At 44.4% G+C, this 15,380-nt stretch overlaps 2 protein-coding genes across 2 annotated transcripts; both read left to right on the top strand.

Moving 5' to 3' along the window:
• Positions 1-673: 673 nt before the first annotated feature.
• On the top strand, positions 674-2,890 carry LOC119331176 (bidirectional sugar transporter SWEET6b-like). Its single transcript, XM_037604353.1, has 5 exons — positions 674-861; positions 946-1,162; positions 1,266-1,427; positions 2,294-2,413; positions 2,511-2,890. The coding sequence occupies exons 1-5, from the start codon at positions 782-784 to the stop codon at positions 2,619-2,621; spliced, it is 690 nt and encodes a 229-aa protein (XP_037460250.1). The 5' UTR covers positions 674-781; the 3' UTR covers positions 2,622-2,890.
• Positions 2,891-7,442: 4,552 nt separating this feature from the next.
• On the top strand, positions 7,443-9,534 carry LOC119333949. The gene has a single exon (XM_037606658.1). The coding sequence runs from the start codon at positions 7,443-7,445 to the stop codon at positions 9,318-9,320; it is 1,878 nt and encodes a 625-aa protein (XP_037462555.1). The 3' UTR covers positions 9,321-9,534.
• Positions 9,535-15,380: the final 5,846 nt, after the last annotated feature.

The raw sequence follows: 15,380 nt of genomic DNA, 5'->3' as shown, positions 1-15,380 counted from the left end.
TCAGTGGTCCTGGAGCGCAAAAGGACCGCTACAGAGGACACATTATTGAGTAACAAAGTGAGTGTGTTTTAGCTTGAAAAAAAGCTACCGGAAATCCTTTAAAAAACTGCCAAAATTCATGTGAATGGAAGCAAATTTTTTTATGATTTTCTTGATAGACTAGCAAATGCATCTGTGTCACACTGCTAGTAACATAGATCTATTACAAAAGTTGAGTGAAAGTACAAAACACCCCAAACATAATAAAAAAATACGGGGTCAAACATAATAAAAATTTAAATCTAGCTTCTTGGACAACCGAACAAACCAGATGCTTTGCTTATTTGCTTTTGCCTTTTTTTCTGCTGTCTTTCCACATCTATGTCAAATCGTACATCCTTGTGCATCTCTTTTGAGCGGGCCTTGCATTCATCTATCCTATCTTTATTCGGTGTCTTGCAATGTCATGTTATTGGTACGGATGTGGCCGGGCACGGCACTTGCGTACGCGGAGGTTATGCATGCCCCCCATGTTCTCTCAGTTTCCCGATCAGGGCATGCACGCGCGCACGTTACACCCAAGGTATGATGCAGTCTGACCCACGAGCTAGACTCGGATTTTACCCAGCCACGAGGAGCCAGTCTAACTAACCATTAACCCCTAGCCATATCCATTGGGGGATAGCTTGGGGAATGCGAACCCCGCCACGCTATAAGCTAGGCCTCTCTCATCGCCCCAGCCAGTTCACAACGAACATCGCTCCTCTTCCTCAAGTCAGCCGTCTCCTTCCCGGCGAGCAAAATGGTCTCCGCCGACGCAGCTCGCAACATCGTCGGCATCATCGGCAATGTCATCTCCTTCGGGCTCTTCCTCTCCCCTACGTAAGCCCCTGCCCTCCTCTCCTCCGCGGCCTTTGTCTTGAAGGTGGCTGTCGGCAACTTGTTTCTTTTGCCTTGCCGGTGCAGGCCAACGTTATGTCGGATCTGCAAGGCCAAGGATGTGGAGGAGTTCAAGCCGGACCCCTACCTCGCGACGCTGCTCAACTGCATGCTCTGGGTCTTCTACGGCCTCCCCATCGTCCACCCCAACAGCATCCTCGTCGCCACCATCAACGGCATCGGGCTCGTCATCGAGGGCGCCTACCTCATCATCTTCTTAATCTACTCCACCAACAACAAGCGGGTACGTACTACGTCCCTCCTAATTAATCCCCATGGCCTGTTGGTTTTTGTATATATAGAAGAAGATGTGGCCCTAACCCATGCCCCTGCATGTGTACGTGCAGCTGAAGATGCTCGGCGTGCTCGCCACCGAGGCGGTGTTCATGGTGTGCGTGGTGATCGGCGTGCTCCTCGATGCCCACACCCACGAGAAGCGCTCCATGATCGTTGGCATCCTCTGCGTCATCTTCGGCTCCATCATGTATGCCTCCCCGCTCACCATCATGGTACGTAAAATGATGATCTACTTTTTTTAATTGGTGGGAGGTGTTGTTATTTTGTAGAGTTTTATTTTGCACTCAGTTAGTAGTTGCGTGTTAGGCTACCCGTATCATATCTAGTATCATGCATGTCAACAAGGCAATTTTGTTGAGGTGACATAAAAATTAAATGAAGAAAAAGAAGATAGAGTATCATAATAAATGTTATGCTACTCTATGACATATATGGCAATAAATAAGGTCACCTATAAGATACTAAGATATGATACTATGAATTACCAAGATAGTATCAATACACTAGTATCATATGCATGATACTAACTTATGATACTAGCCATTATGAGCAAACTTAATGCCGCACGTGTGGCTAACCAACATTGTCCTCTCCTTATGGAATGTACTTGTAGTCCGTATGGCTAGCGCTAGCGAACGAAACAACTTTCTGTTGCAACCGCCAAACTCTCGTGTTAGCTGTTGAGTGACGTTCATGATCTAACTAAAACCTGTGATCCAGCGCTTCATCACAAATGTATGTGCGGTACCTAGGGGATGCAATGCATGGAGATATAGATCATATGTTCCCACTGTTGTAATCTTTGCCTTTTTGTGATCCTTCCCTTTTGCCAACTCTATGAGTTGATGATGACATGATGTCGAAATCGAAGAAAAAGGATACCGCACCAGCCACTAACATCGGGGTTTCATGAATCCCGTGGGTCATGCCTTCTAGGTGTAGGGTTCATCTTTGTACTGCTGTTAATTGACCATGGAATTTGTTTACTCATCATCTTAATCATATATATTTAATGACTTGGCCTTGTGCTTGTAGCAAATTATGAAAGTACTAGTAACTAATACTGTACTGCTTGCAGGGTAAAGTGATCAGGACCAAGAGCGTGGAGTACATGCCATTCTTCCTGTCGCTGGTGAACTTCCTCAATGGGTGCTGCTGGACGGCCTATGCGCTCATCAAGTTCGATCTCTATGTAACGGTCAGTACATACATACACATCCCAGAAAGCTCCAAACCCAGACTTACACTTTGCATAGATCTAATCAATTGTGGTGCCCTCTTTTAACTATGTGCAGATCCCCAATGGCCTTGGCGCTTTTTTCGGCCTCGTCCAGCTGATCCTCTACGCCTGCTACTACAAGTCGACCCCGAAGAATGATAACATATCCGTCACCGTCGAGAGATAAAACCTGGCTTTGCAGCAGTAGCAAGCCCGCCGTCGCCGATCAAATCCGGCCCACCAACGGCTGAGATTTTAGCCAAAAACATGTTGAATAGTTATGAATTCCTGGTGACGCTTCAGCAAGTGTGGTGCTAGCTAGTACCATTTGTTAGGCAGAGTCGTCTAAGTGTGCCTTTGTTTCGTGAACCATTGTCGTCTGTATAGTGCAAAACTGATGGAACAATGTATACGTAGCTGAGTTGTCCCAGATAGTGAATGAGACCATGCTTGTCACCTGCTCTCTCAATCTACTCTGGTTGGCGCGCAAAACATGTCTGGGCGGAAAGGAGACACGGGCTTCCTGGCTGACTGCTGCCCTTTTCACGTGACGATGCCTGCTTGTTGCTGCTCAACGTACGCTTGTACTGGCAACCTTTTCGTGTAGTGTGTGTCTAGTGTAGCAGTACATCAAATTTGGGCGTTAGAAGTAATAAACAAACCGCTAAGTTAAACTTGGACCTTATGATTTCTACATAATATGCATGTATATATAGAAATCTTGCACCGGAGCCTTGCTTTGTTGAGCTAGGGAGGCAAGAGGGTGTTGCCTTTTTCATTATAAATATCGATATGTTACCCGCAAAAGAAAAACAGATGTCATCTTGGGTACAATATTTCAGAGGGTGGTAAGTGGCATAATCCACAATTTCGGAAAAATTCATGTGTGAAGATTGATTTTGCAGTTGAACTTGAATATCAAATTAAGGCCGGTGCATGATGAACCCATGTTTCTACTTGGCTTCCCATTGCGTGATTATTTCATTACTGTTTCTCATTTGGTGTGATACTATCTTGTCTAATTGGGTTAGTTCGACAAACTCGGGGCACGCACGTCTGGGGGCCCACATGCATACGGCCATCCATTTGCTTCAAGATGCCTGCCCCCACTCGCCTAAAAAAATGCCTGCCCCCACAACTGTTGTCGAGCTCATGACGGCGCCACCTGGTCTCATCGATTCCAGCCTCCCTCAGCCCTACGGCCGCCCAAGATGAGCCTCGCCACTGTCTGCCGAGCTCGAATAGGAGCCAGGCGACGTGCAACAAGCCACATCGAGACGGACCGAGTTGTCGGTGCTCGCGCGTCGCTGCGCCGCCAAACTATCTAGCATGCCTGGATCCCCTCCTACATCGCCTTTCCTCTGCCTCCGGCAAGCGTCTCGGCCCCGACGACCTCCGTCGGCTTAAATAACCTCGGTGCCTCGGCGGTGATTGGATCCACCTCCTGGCCTCCCCACTATCGGATCTTCATGTTTCATTTGGTTTCGAAAATTTAGATACCCAGTTTTACGTCTGCTGTGAAAAAAAACACTAAATCTTCTCTCTTCTCACCTAAATCAGTTTTTAGGTAGCCAAATTCTAGGCTATCCCTTGGAGATGCCCCAAAGAAGCGACATGCATGGGAGACCATCATGGCATATGCACCGCATAGCAACATCAGATATTTCTGGACAATGCTTAGTGAACATTCATACAAGTGTCTAGGAGTTATTGCTATTAGTTGCTTATTTAATATTGCCTAATTGAGACTTTTAATATGTTAGTGTGAACCTTTGTCCACTTGGAAATTGGAACCTTAGAACGTCTTCTTCAGAGTCTTATTGAGTTTTTTTAGGCTGCATGGTTGCCTATCTAAGCTATTTTGATATTTCTTGCAATATATATATCTATTTGTCTGCCATGGATGCCCTTATAAACCAGAGAAATTATCTCTAATTTTGAACAATTTTCAGAGGCCTTCTATCTACTTGCCAAAATATTATGGAGCAATGTGAATCTTACACTTGACCAAAATGAATTACAGTCTTCTATGCAAGTGGTTGTGGAAGTTGTGAAGTACCATCGACAATTGGAAAATGATACTTTACTAGAAATATCTTCAGCAGGCGTGTTTTGGCCCAGTGGGAAAATGGTTCCGGTGTTTCTCACTTATGACAGAGCTTGATTGGGTGGGGGTCATATCTTTTCGAGATACATAAGAAAACAATTGGTTATGGAGCTATAAAAATGCATTGGGAAGATGATTGGACGGATGGGGGGAGGGGATCTAGCTCCCCAATTCTCTAGGCTTCATAGCGTCACATTTTCAAAGAAGAAGACAATCAAGAATATCATGGATGATGATCAGATAGGATACCTTTTAGAAGAATACTTATGGACGAAGTGGCATTATAGTGGTTACAACTTGAAGAAAAAGTTCAATATTTGCAAACGAATGATGAAGAAGATAGTATGATTGGAAATTAAACAATGGCAAGTTATGTGCGAAATCACTTTATTATCTTCAACTCATAGCAGGACTAGTGGCCCACTACAAACATCTTTAGAAGCTAAAGATCCCTTTGAAAATCAGAATTTTCCTTCGGTTGAGACTGAGAAAGAACATCTTAACACAAGATAATCTCATGAGAAGGGGATGGAGAGATGATGAGCATTGCCCTACTCTGTGAAAGAGATGGTGAACCATCTTCCGTTTTAGTGTTCTTTAGCAATATTCAGCTGATAGGTGGTGAACTGTGAGCTTCCAGAGGGCACCATCCGACGTTGAGGATATGCCCGGCAGATGAATTTTCTCTTCTGTAATGGAATCGTGAAGCTTGCTCCTTGGTTGGCAGTTCTCATTTACTAGTTCATTTGGAAGACACCCAATAATTTCTTTGGTCGCAAATTTCTTGATGATCATGCTTCCATCATTTTTCTCTTTGAGCAATTATATTAACTTTTGGACGATATTACATAAAAGGTGTGGATGAAATAATCATGAAGAAGTGGCTTGGGCTTCTTTTGCTAGTTCTTTGGGCATTGATTGTTGAGTTTTTTTCTCTGGTGTTTAGGAGGCTTGAAGGAAGCCCTAGTGTGTCTAACACGGAGAAGGAACAGAAGGGATGGATGAGACTTTGGAAGTATAAAATATTGGGGAAAATTGTAATTTTCTCATGGAGGCTGGCCTGGAAAACATAGAAATACGGCTACAAAATCAAAATGCACAGCCTACGGGAGAGATGATTTGTGAAGACATTCTTTTTGGAGTATCAATTACACAATGTGTGTGGGTACTGGTAGTCAGGGACACGTATGCGAGAATTCAGAATTGTGGAGAGCCTAATGCGAAAAATTGATTGTTTGCCATGGAAGAGGAACTGGATCATAAAGAGTACTAACTGACTTTTCATGCGATGAAATTGGGGCACACATATTTTTAGTTGTTCAACATCAAATGTGTCTCACATATATCTTACACCCACATATTCGAAAAAATTGTAAGACTGATTTGATTTGAGCATGGGTAGGGGAAGGCAAGGAAAGTTTTGATTTAGTTGAGGTTTTGGTAAGATTTAATTTTATTTGGTTATGGGTAGGAGAAGGCAAGGAAAGTTGTGACTTAGTTGAGGTTTTGGTATGATTTGATTGAGTTAATGCAAGCACATGGTTTTTGGGTGGACGGGTGAGACCTAAGCCCTGAACGATGTACAAACTCCCCTTTAATTAAAGATGTTACTATGATGGTTACTCTATGAGCGTTAGGGAGGGCGAAGCGTGACTTAATTCACGAAAACATCTGCCAAAGTCCTTTGCATAAGCAATTTTATTACATGTTTCTTGGATGAGCTTGTTGCACTGGAGGATGGGGAGATACAAAAAACCATGAGAGAGGTTCGTGAACAGAGAAGCAAGTGGATTCCGCCACCACTAGGTGTGGTCAAAGGGAACTGTGATGGAACATTTTCGACGGAGAATAGAAGATGTGTAGCAGTTGTTATATCCAGAAAAGAAGATGGCTTGTTCATGGGAACCTCAGTACAATTTTTGGATAGGATATTAGATTCGGCATGTGTTTAGGTCACGACATGTCGTGAAGCTTTGTTCATGCGGCAACACCAGAGCATAGGAGCGGCTGTCATTGTATCTGATTGTGCAAGTGTGGTTGGCAGCATCGAAAAAGGAAGTTGAGGCAAAAATTTAGTGGTGATAGAAGAAATCGGAAGTCCGAAGATCACGGTGGGTGATCTATCATTTCGACATGAACGTGGTGACCCGAACTTTGATGCTCTTCAAATAGCTAGAAACTCTCTTGTTTTAATGCGAGGCCGATACATATGGTTTCTGGAACCCCCTGACTATGTCAACATTGTTGTTGATCAATGAAAGGTCCAGTGTTTTCGCAAAAAATTAATCTAATCAGGTGGTCCTCCTCTCTCTCTCTCTAAAAAAGGTACTTTTTTTAGTGGAAAAATATGTATCTGGCTTGGGGCTGATCCTTGGTATATGGCTTAGGAAAACCATGGATGATATGCAATCATTGAATACCTGTGAAACAAATGGAATCTTGATTCTTGTACATGGCTTAATAAGATTGAGCAGAATTGAATTCAAAAAAGTTTAGCAGAACTACGTTAGAAATGTACATGTCCCTGCCAAGGGTTTTTTTTCCTCGATTCCGGTTTTTTCTGGGAGGAACCAGAAAAAACGGTTTCCAGAAGATCACGGATTTTCCAGATTTTTTTGGGCCTGAAATATTTAAACGAATTTTGAATTCGATAACACTTGCGTCAAAATATATTAACGTACAAAGAAAGAGATGCATATATGTGAGATAGGAAAATAAAACGGCTCTATACTAAACCTTCCGAGGATAAGGACCGGCTTATAATTAGCAAAACCTTCCACAAATGGCGCGCGATCCACCGCAAAATCCGTCTCTTCTAAACTAATCACGATATTTACGATCTTAAAAATCCCCCCAAACCCAGAGCCAAAACCCTCACCCAGACCAAACCGATCGATCATCATGGCGGCGGCGGGTGCTGCTGCGGCGTGCCGCAGGGCCGTCTCCTACACCCTGCGCTGTCCGCCGGCCGAGAGCCTCGCCGCAACGGTAGCTGCGGCCGCCACTGGCGACCAGTTCGTGGACCTGCTCGACGCCAACTTCAACAAGCCTGCCCCGGCGCTGCCGGCGAAGACGCGCACGGAGAACAACTCCCCGACGTTCGCCACCTCGGGTGACCCCTGCCTCGACTTCTTCTTCCACGTCGTTCCCGACACCCCGGCCGAGACTGTCTCATCTCTCCTCGCAAACGCCTGGGCCGCCGATCCTACCACCGCGCTCCGCCTCGCCTGCAACCTCCGCGGCGTGCGCGGCACCGGCAAGTCCGACCGGGAGGGGTTCTACGCCGCCGCGCTCTGGATGCACGGCTCCCACCCCGCCACGCTCGCCCTCAACACGCGCGCGGTCGCCGAGTTCGGATACCTCAAGGACCTCCCCGAGATCCTCCACCGCATCATCCATGGCGGTGTCGCCACCACCGCCAGGACACCAAAGAAGCAGTGGAGCGAAGACGCGGAAGAGTCCATGTACGGGGGTACTAGCGAGGCGCTCATTGCTGCCAGCCTGAAGCGCGACCAGGAGGAGGCCGCCCAGGCCGCCGTCGAGCGCAGGAAAAAGCGCGCGGATGCAGCGGCGAGAGCCGTCGAGAGGTACGCCCGGGACCCGAACTACCGCCTCCTGCACGACATGACGGCCGACGTGTTCGCCGACCTCCTCGCCGAGGACATGAAGAAGCTCTCGGATGGCAACATCGACCTCTCGCTCGCCGGAAAATGGTGCCCGTCGATCGACAGCTGCTATGACCGCTCCACGCTCATTTGCGAGGCCATTGCACGCCGCCTGTTCCCCAAAGGCTCAGCGACTGATCTTGCCGAGGACCTGCCGGACGCGCACTATGCCTACCGCGTGCGCGAGCGCCTCCGCAAGGACGCGTACGTGCCGCTGCGCCATGCCCTCAAGCTCCCGGAGATCTTCATCTCGGCGCGCGCGTGGGGCGAGGTGGTGTACACACGCGTGGCCTCCGTCGCCATGAAGAACTACAAGGACCTCTTCCTCGAGCACGACGAAGATCGCTTCAACAGGTACCTCGCCGACGTCAAGTCCGGCAAGGAGAAGATCGCGGCCGGCGCTCTGCTGCCGCACGAGATCTTGAAGTCCGCCTACGACAAGGATGAAGTCGCCGACCTGCAGTGGAAGCGCATGGTGGAGGACCTGCTGGCGCTGGGCAAGCTCAACAACTGCCTCGCCGTGTGCGACGTGTCGGGCAGCATGAACGGTCTCCCCATGGACGTATGCGTGGCGCTCGGCCTCCTCCTCTCCGAGCTCTGCGACGAGCCATGGCGCCACCGCGTCATCACCTTCAGAGAGAAGCCGCAGCTGCACCACATCTCCGGCGACACCCTCGCGGAGAAGACACGGTTCATACGCGAGATGGAATGGGACATGAACACCGACTTCCAGGCGGTGTTCGACCAGCTCCTGCGCGTGGCCGTCGCCGGCAAGGTCCCTCCGGAGCGCATGGTGAAGAAGGTGTTCGTGTTCAGCGACATGGAGTTCGACCAGGCATCGTCGAGGCCGTGGGAGACCGACTACGAGGCGATCACGAGGAAGTATTCCGAGGCCGGGTACGGCGACGCCATGCCGCAGATTATCTTCTGGAACCTGCGGGACTCAGACTCGGTGCCGGTGACGGCGCATCAGAAGGGGGTGGCGCTGGTGAGCGGCTTCTCCAAGAACATGGTGAAGCTGTTCCTCCAGGGCGAATACATCCTGTCGCCAAGGGCAGTCATGGAGAAGGCCATCGCCGGGCCGGAGTACCAAAAGCTCGTTGTGTTCGACTGAAGGACTGGTAAAAAAAAGGTGAAGAGTAGGGACGCGTGTGAGTGAGCGTGACTGCTTGCAATGGTTTTCTCTGTAGCTGTTTACATTCCATTCTGCTGAAGAAATTGCAGGCGGCCAACTCTGTCTATAGTTTAGAGCTGTTCATGAAACGAACTTTAAACTTTTCATCTCATATTTGTTATTGTCTTTTTGTTTGGACAAATGCAAAAAGGAAGACGTGCGTTCTTTTTTTTCAGAAAAATGTTTTTAATTTATATAGGAAATTTGCGAAAAAGAGTACAGAGATTATTTACTTAATATAAAAACCCAAAACGTGACAATTTTGATGAGATGACATAGAAATAAATAAAGAAGGAGAGAATTGAGTATCATATCGTGATATCAATACCGTATTATAATAGTGTTATGCTACTAGTATATGTCATGCATGACAATAAATAAGGTCATCTAAGATACTAATATTTGATATTATGTATTACAGAGGTAGTATCATACATTTGTATTATATGCATTGATATTAATGCTACTCACCATAGGCAGCTTAACCAATCTCCTCCTTACACCTTTTTTGCGAGAAATTTTTAATCTATTCATCTTCAATCATGACAGTACAAAGAACAACAGAGGTAATAAAAATTACAACCATGTTCATGGACCACCTTGCGGCGATTACAAGCATTGGAGCGACCTTGTAGTAGACAGTCGGAAAGTGCTAAGGCCCCATAGGACCAGTGCACCAGACTAGCAACCATCGTCGATGAAGAAAGGGTCAAACCTATAAACACCCAAGCGAAGATGGACGAAGACCGGATCCAATCAGATCCACCGAAGACCAGCACCGACCGAATCCCGCGAGATCCGACGGAGACAAACCTCCACACGCCCTTCGACGATACTAGACGCACCATCAGAACGGGGATAGAACGTGAGAGACATTATTCCTACTAAGGGATATAACATCGCAGTCACACGGCCCCAACAAGACGCTAGATCTAACAAAAACGAGAACGGGGTCCCTCCAATGCTTGGGACCGAAATCCTCCACACCTCCATGGCCTAGAGGCTGTCGGAGATGGGACGGACCGGGGGCGGTGCCGACAGGAGAAGAAGAGCTTTTCTTGTATAGGAGGAAAGAGATGAAAAAAATAGCCTTAATATCCACCTTACACTTGCAAAAAAGCATCTAAAACAGGCATGGAATGCAAGAGTAAATGTGCAGATTCTACAAAAGTCGTGTTTCATTGATCGTTTTATTTGGTTACGTGCGTGTTTGGCTTGGCCAATATCGCACACTCCTCAAAGCGGCTCAGAGAAAAAGGAACGGCTGAATCGATCATTTCTGATGAGTCAGGTCAGTGCGACTGCAAAGACGGCACGCTGTTGCAAGTGGAAATCAGCGTGAGACTGCGCAGTCTTTCTCAAAGGCGTGCCATAAATGCCCTCACCACTCACTCTTCATTGTCTCCCCCGTCACTCTCTTCTCAAGGTCGGCGGTTCCACTAACGTCGGCATCGCGGCAACCGTTGACAGTGGGAAGATCTAGACGGCGAACATGGGCAACCCCGCAACAGAACGATTTGGACAATGTCCATCTCAACGCATTTCATCACCACTTCGTCAATGGTGGTACGCCGTGAACCCATTGTATATCTCTACTCCTAATGGAGCAGTTGGTAGTCTCGCTTCCAGGTTTTTTTTCGTCCCACCTCACCCGGTTTTTTTTGGTACTTCTTTGGTACTTCCTCCCACCTCCCACCCGTTTCATTTCGCTGGTTTTTTTCGTCCCTCCCCTACCCCACCGGTTTAGTTTCGCGTCACCCTCTCACACAACGAAAAAAATCTTAACGGATCATAACTTTCCATGCGTCACCCTCCCATCAATGCAATTTGATTTAGGAAACATATAATAAATTTTAAGGAAACAAATAACAGACTTTAAAGGAAAAATCCAATTTTAAGGAAACAAATCAATCGATCCATCCAAATCAAACGATCCATCTCATCAATGCAATTTGCTTTAGGAAACATATAATGGATGTGAAGGAAACAAATAATAGACTATCTAAATCAATCGATCCATCCCATCAATGCAATTTGATTTAGGAAACATATAATAAATTTTAAGGAAACAAATAACAGACTTTAAAAAAAATCCAATTTTAAGGAAACAAATCAATCGATCCATCCAAATCAAACGATCCATCTCATCAATGCAATTTGCTTTAGGAAACATATAATGGATGTGAAGGAAACAAATAATAGACTATCCAAATCAATCGATCCATCCCATCAATGCAATTTGATTTAGGAAACATATAATAAATTTTAAGAAAACAAATAACAGACTTTAAAGAAAAATCCAATTAACTAATCTCTACTCTTAAAGGCCCCTCGATTGATTTTTGTCCCTCGCTTCCTTTCCCAGCACTTATACAATGGAAGGAATTATAATCCACCTATTTGTTCTCCTATATATCCGTGCAGGCAACACAACATATACCGGTAAAAAAAACACTCACCTCGCACGTCCCCCTGCCTGCAATCCCGAAACGCCGCCATCGCTCCAGGCTCCAGCCTCCGCCGTCCTACATCTTGCCCCTCTCCAACCTCATAGACCTCCGCCACCGCCGCCATCTCGGAACCCCAGTTCAGGGCAGGACTCAGAGAGGGTGTGGCTGTGGACGACGCTGCCGCCGTCGCAGAACCCTAGGGCAGGGCGTGGTCGCGTTGCGGGCAGCGCGAGCGGCCGTGCGTCTCCCCCGTCAGGCTGTCCTCGGCAGGAACTCGGGACCTCCTCCTGACAGAGCTAAGGCCCTCCGAGGTCCAAGTCGCTGTGCGGCGTGCACAGTAATCTCCCCGGCCTACTCTGTCTTCACGTCAATGCTCATGTGCTCCGACCCTCCCCGACCCCTCCCAGCAAGCAGCAGAGTCTCTCGGGTTCGAGCTCCACCGGGCCGCCGGCGGCGGCGTCCATGTTCGTTGGGCGGAGCACAACGCTAGGTTTGAAATTCACCATGATGCTACTGATGAGGCTCTCCTTCTCCTTTGTTTCGTCTGGGTTTTTTCGTCCCCCCTCCCACCACCCCATCTCGTCTGGGTTTGAAATCAATAAGAGCAGCACAAAGTCTAGGTCCCTGTCTCGGTGGCAGACGGAAGGAGAAGAAGGATTGATATGTATGAGAATATTAATATTGAACTCTTAAAGTTAATGTGGCCCCGTTGCAACGCACGGGCGTTCTTCTAGTGTATGTAGGAGGCAAGTAATGTCCTTCAAATCCCAAGCCCATGAGGGGTTGTTTTTTAGCAGAATAAGTGGTCTTTTATACGGTACTAGTAATGTGTACGTGCAATGCATGTTGATATTAGGTAAATATTAATTGCATGTGGATATCAAGTAGGATATCATCTTGCATGTTAATTATGTGATTAATTTTAACATTTTTATTTGGTATGATATTAATTGCACGCTAAACATGATAAGCGCTCGCCATTGGAGCAGTCTAGGTCATTGGATTGACCTCGGTTGACGGTCAAGATTATTTGGATCTGCCTCTTTGTCTCTTTTTATATTGATATAGATATATCATAGAATAAGTGGTCTTCTTTTTAGAGGTACAATAACTGAATCCCAGGGATCAGTCAAAAACGACCACTTGCAATCAGCAAGACGCTCCAAACTAGACTATGAGCATTCAAATTAGAAGCCGTGTTCATGGATGAAAATCCCATCCTTGAATTGCTTCCTTCCCCAAATGCTATTGATTTCGTGCACCATAGCTAGAGCATCAAAAGTGATATGGATTTTTCCAGGCTTCAAGATCTTGTGGTACCGTCATAGGTTGTGCACACACTTCAGTGAGGGCCATGTTTCGCTCTTTGTGAAACAGAGCTTCATCTCGCCTCAAGCGACCGGTGGGATGGGCCGGCCCAATAACATGGCACCTCCCATCAGTTTCGGCCGGGTTTTGGTAAGGTTCCCCCAATAAAAAACCTCAAAAATATTTATTTATTTATATTTTCTTCTTTATTTATTTGTTTCATGTTTTTTTTTGCTTTTGGTTACTTTTCTTTCTTCAGTTGCATGTAGATTTTTCTAATACAAATTTTCTACTTATTCTTTACATGTTGTACATTTTTTATACAAATTGAGAAAAAATTCAAATAGATGAGAACATTTTTTTTCCATATATATATGTTGGAGCATTTTAGTAATACATGTGAAAAAAATCAAATAAACATTGCATATATTTTTAATAGACGTTTACTATTTTATAACTATATGTGAAACATTTCTTCAAATACATGTTTCAGCATATTTGTAATACATGTGAAAACATATTCAAATAAACATTGCATATATTTTTCATAGACGTTGAATATATTATAGTTACATGTGAAACATTTTTCAAGTAGATAATGGACAATTTGCAGTATACATGATGAATACTTTTAAAATACAAGTCAAAGATTTTTGTATACACAAAGAACATTTTGCTGATACATGTTGAACATTTTACAAACACATTATGAATTACTTTTCAAATACAAGTTTCACTATGTTAAACATTTTTAATATATTTTGAACATTATTTTGAATGCTATGAAACATTTTTTATATTGTATTAAAAAATTAAGAATTTTATGAATATTTTTTGAACTGTAAGAAACATTTTTTTGAAACTATGCGAATAATTTTTATATTTCATAAAACATAAACATTTTTGAAATGCAGGATCATTTTTTAATTGTCTGAAGCATTTTATTGAATGGTGTGAACATTGTTTCAAAACTGCATGAAGAGAAAATTTTCACTGTGTTAATATTTTTCACATGCATGGTGAACATTTTTTTAAAGGCTAAGTAAATTAATTTTTGAATCATGTGTGTTTATAATATTTAGAAATATGATAAAGGTGAAAAATAAAAAGAGAAAATTAACAAACAAAGAAGCGAAGAAGAAAGAACGAACGGTCACCCCTTTGGCTACTATTGGGCTGGTCCTATAGTAGTGATGTGAGGCGCCGACTGAGGTGAGACCTCCTCCTACCTCCATGCTGGCGAGGCAAAGCTTTGCCCCACGCTTCAACCGTCACGGAATCCATCAGATGATCAACCAATGAGAGATCATAGGTGTGGGCGGCGAAAGCCGAAAGACGGAGTGAGGAGTCTAGTTAGGAAAAAAAAGGCTAAAGGGGCAACAAGGTAAGGCCCAGAAATGAAAATAGACATAAACCCTAGACATCGCGATTTTAGTCACCTCAATGTTGTAGGGTGTTGCGAGGCTTCCTATTGGATGCCTGTAGGCAAAAAATGGCTGAAGTTTCGCATAGTTGAAGAACAATGGGCCGGCCTGTACTGGCGATGCATGGTTAGGGGTGTGGTGCACACCTTTGAAAAGTTCCCTTTCATTTTATTATTATTTTTCAATGGTTTTATATCAATTTGTCTTCCATAAGAACTGGTTGTTAGATTTTTCATAGAATTTAAAAGTATATAAGAACCAATTAATATATATATACATTTTATAATTTTATCGCCTGTTAAAAAATGTTTACCATATATTACCAAAAAGTTCAACATGTAATTAAAAAACTTCAATGTATAGTATAAAAATGTTAACTGTGCATTAATAGGTGTTCACTATATATAGTTTATACAACAGAAATGTCACCATGCATTAAAACAATGGCCACCATATATAACAAAAATGTTCAACTTACATAAAAAATGTTTAATACGTATTTCAAAGATGTTCATTGTATACTAGTAAAATTACGAAAACATATAAAAAAGATAAATAAAAACATTATGAGGAAACCGAAACCTGAGGGGAATCAAGAAAGAAAGAAATAATAAAAAAGCATCTAAACCAAAAAAAGAATAAAATAAAAAATTAGAAAAGGGAAAAGGAAAACTGAAATATAAATTGAAGATAAAGAGTAAAACAACTGAAAACAGAACAAACAAGAATAAACAAACAAAAAAGCATTTTTTTAGAAACAACAAGAAAATAGTTAAACCACTCGGAATTAAACGAACGTCTAATTGGGCTAGCCCGGC

This window comes from Triticum dicoccoides, chromosome 7A (genome assembly GCF_002162155.2).
Source record: "Triticum dicoccoides isolate Atlit2015 ecotype Zavitan chromosome 7A, WEW_v2.0, whole genome shotgun sequence".
Lineage (NCBI taxonomy): Eukaryota > Viridiplantae > Streptophyta > Magnoliopsida > Poales > Poaceae > Triticum > Triticum dicoccoides.
Note: the sequence above shows the minus strand (reverse complement) of the source record. Positions and strands in the feature narration are given on the sequence as shown.

Excerpts from the sequence above, each read along its gene's own strand:
- LOC119331176 (XM_037604353.1), top strand. The coding sequence starts at position 782 with ATGGTCTCCGCCGACGCAGCTCGCAACATCGTCGGCATCATCGGCAAT. Across the intron at positions 1,163-1,265 it reads ACTCCACCAACAACAAGCGG|CTGAAGATGCTCGGCGTGCT; the intron begins GTACGTACTACG and ends GTGTACGTGCAG. Across the intron at positions 1,428-2,293 it reads CCTCCCCGCTCACCATCATG|GGTAAAGTGATCAGGACCAA; the intron begins GTACGTAAAATG and ends TACTGCTTGCAG.
- LOC119333949 (XM_037606658.1), top strand. The coding sequence starts at position 7,443 with ATGGCGGCGGCGGGTGCTGCTGCGGCGTGCCGCAGGGCCGTCTCCTAC.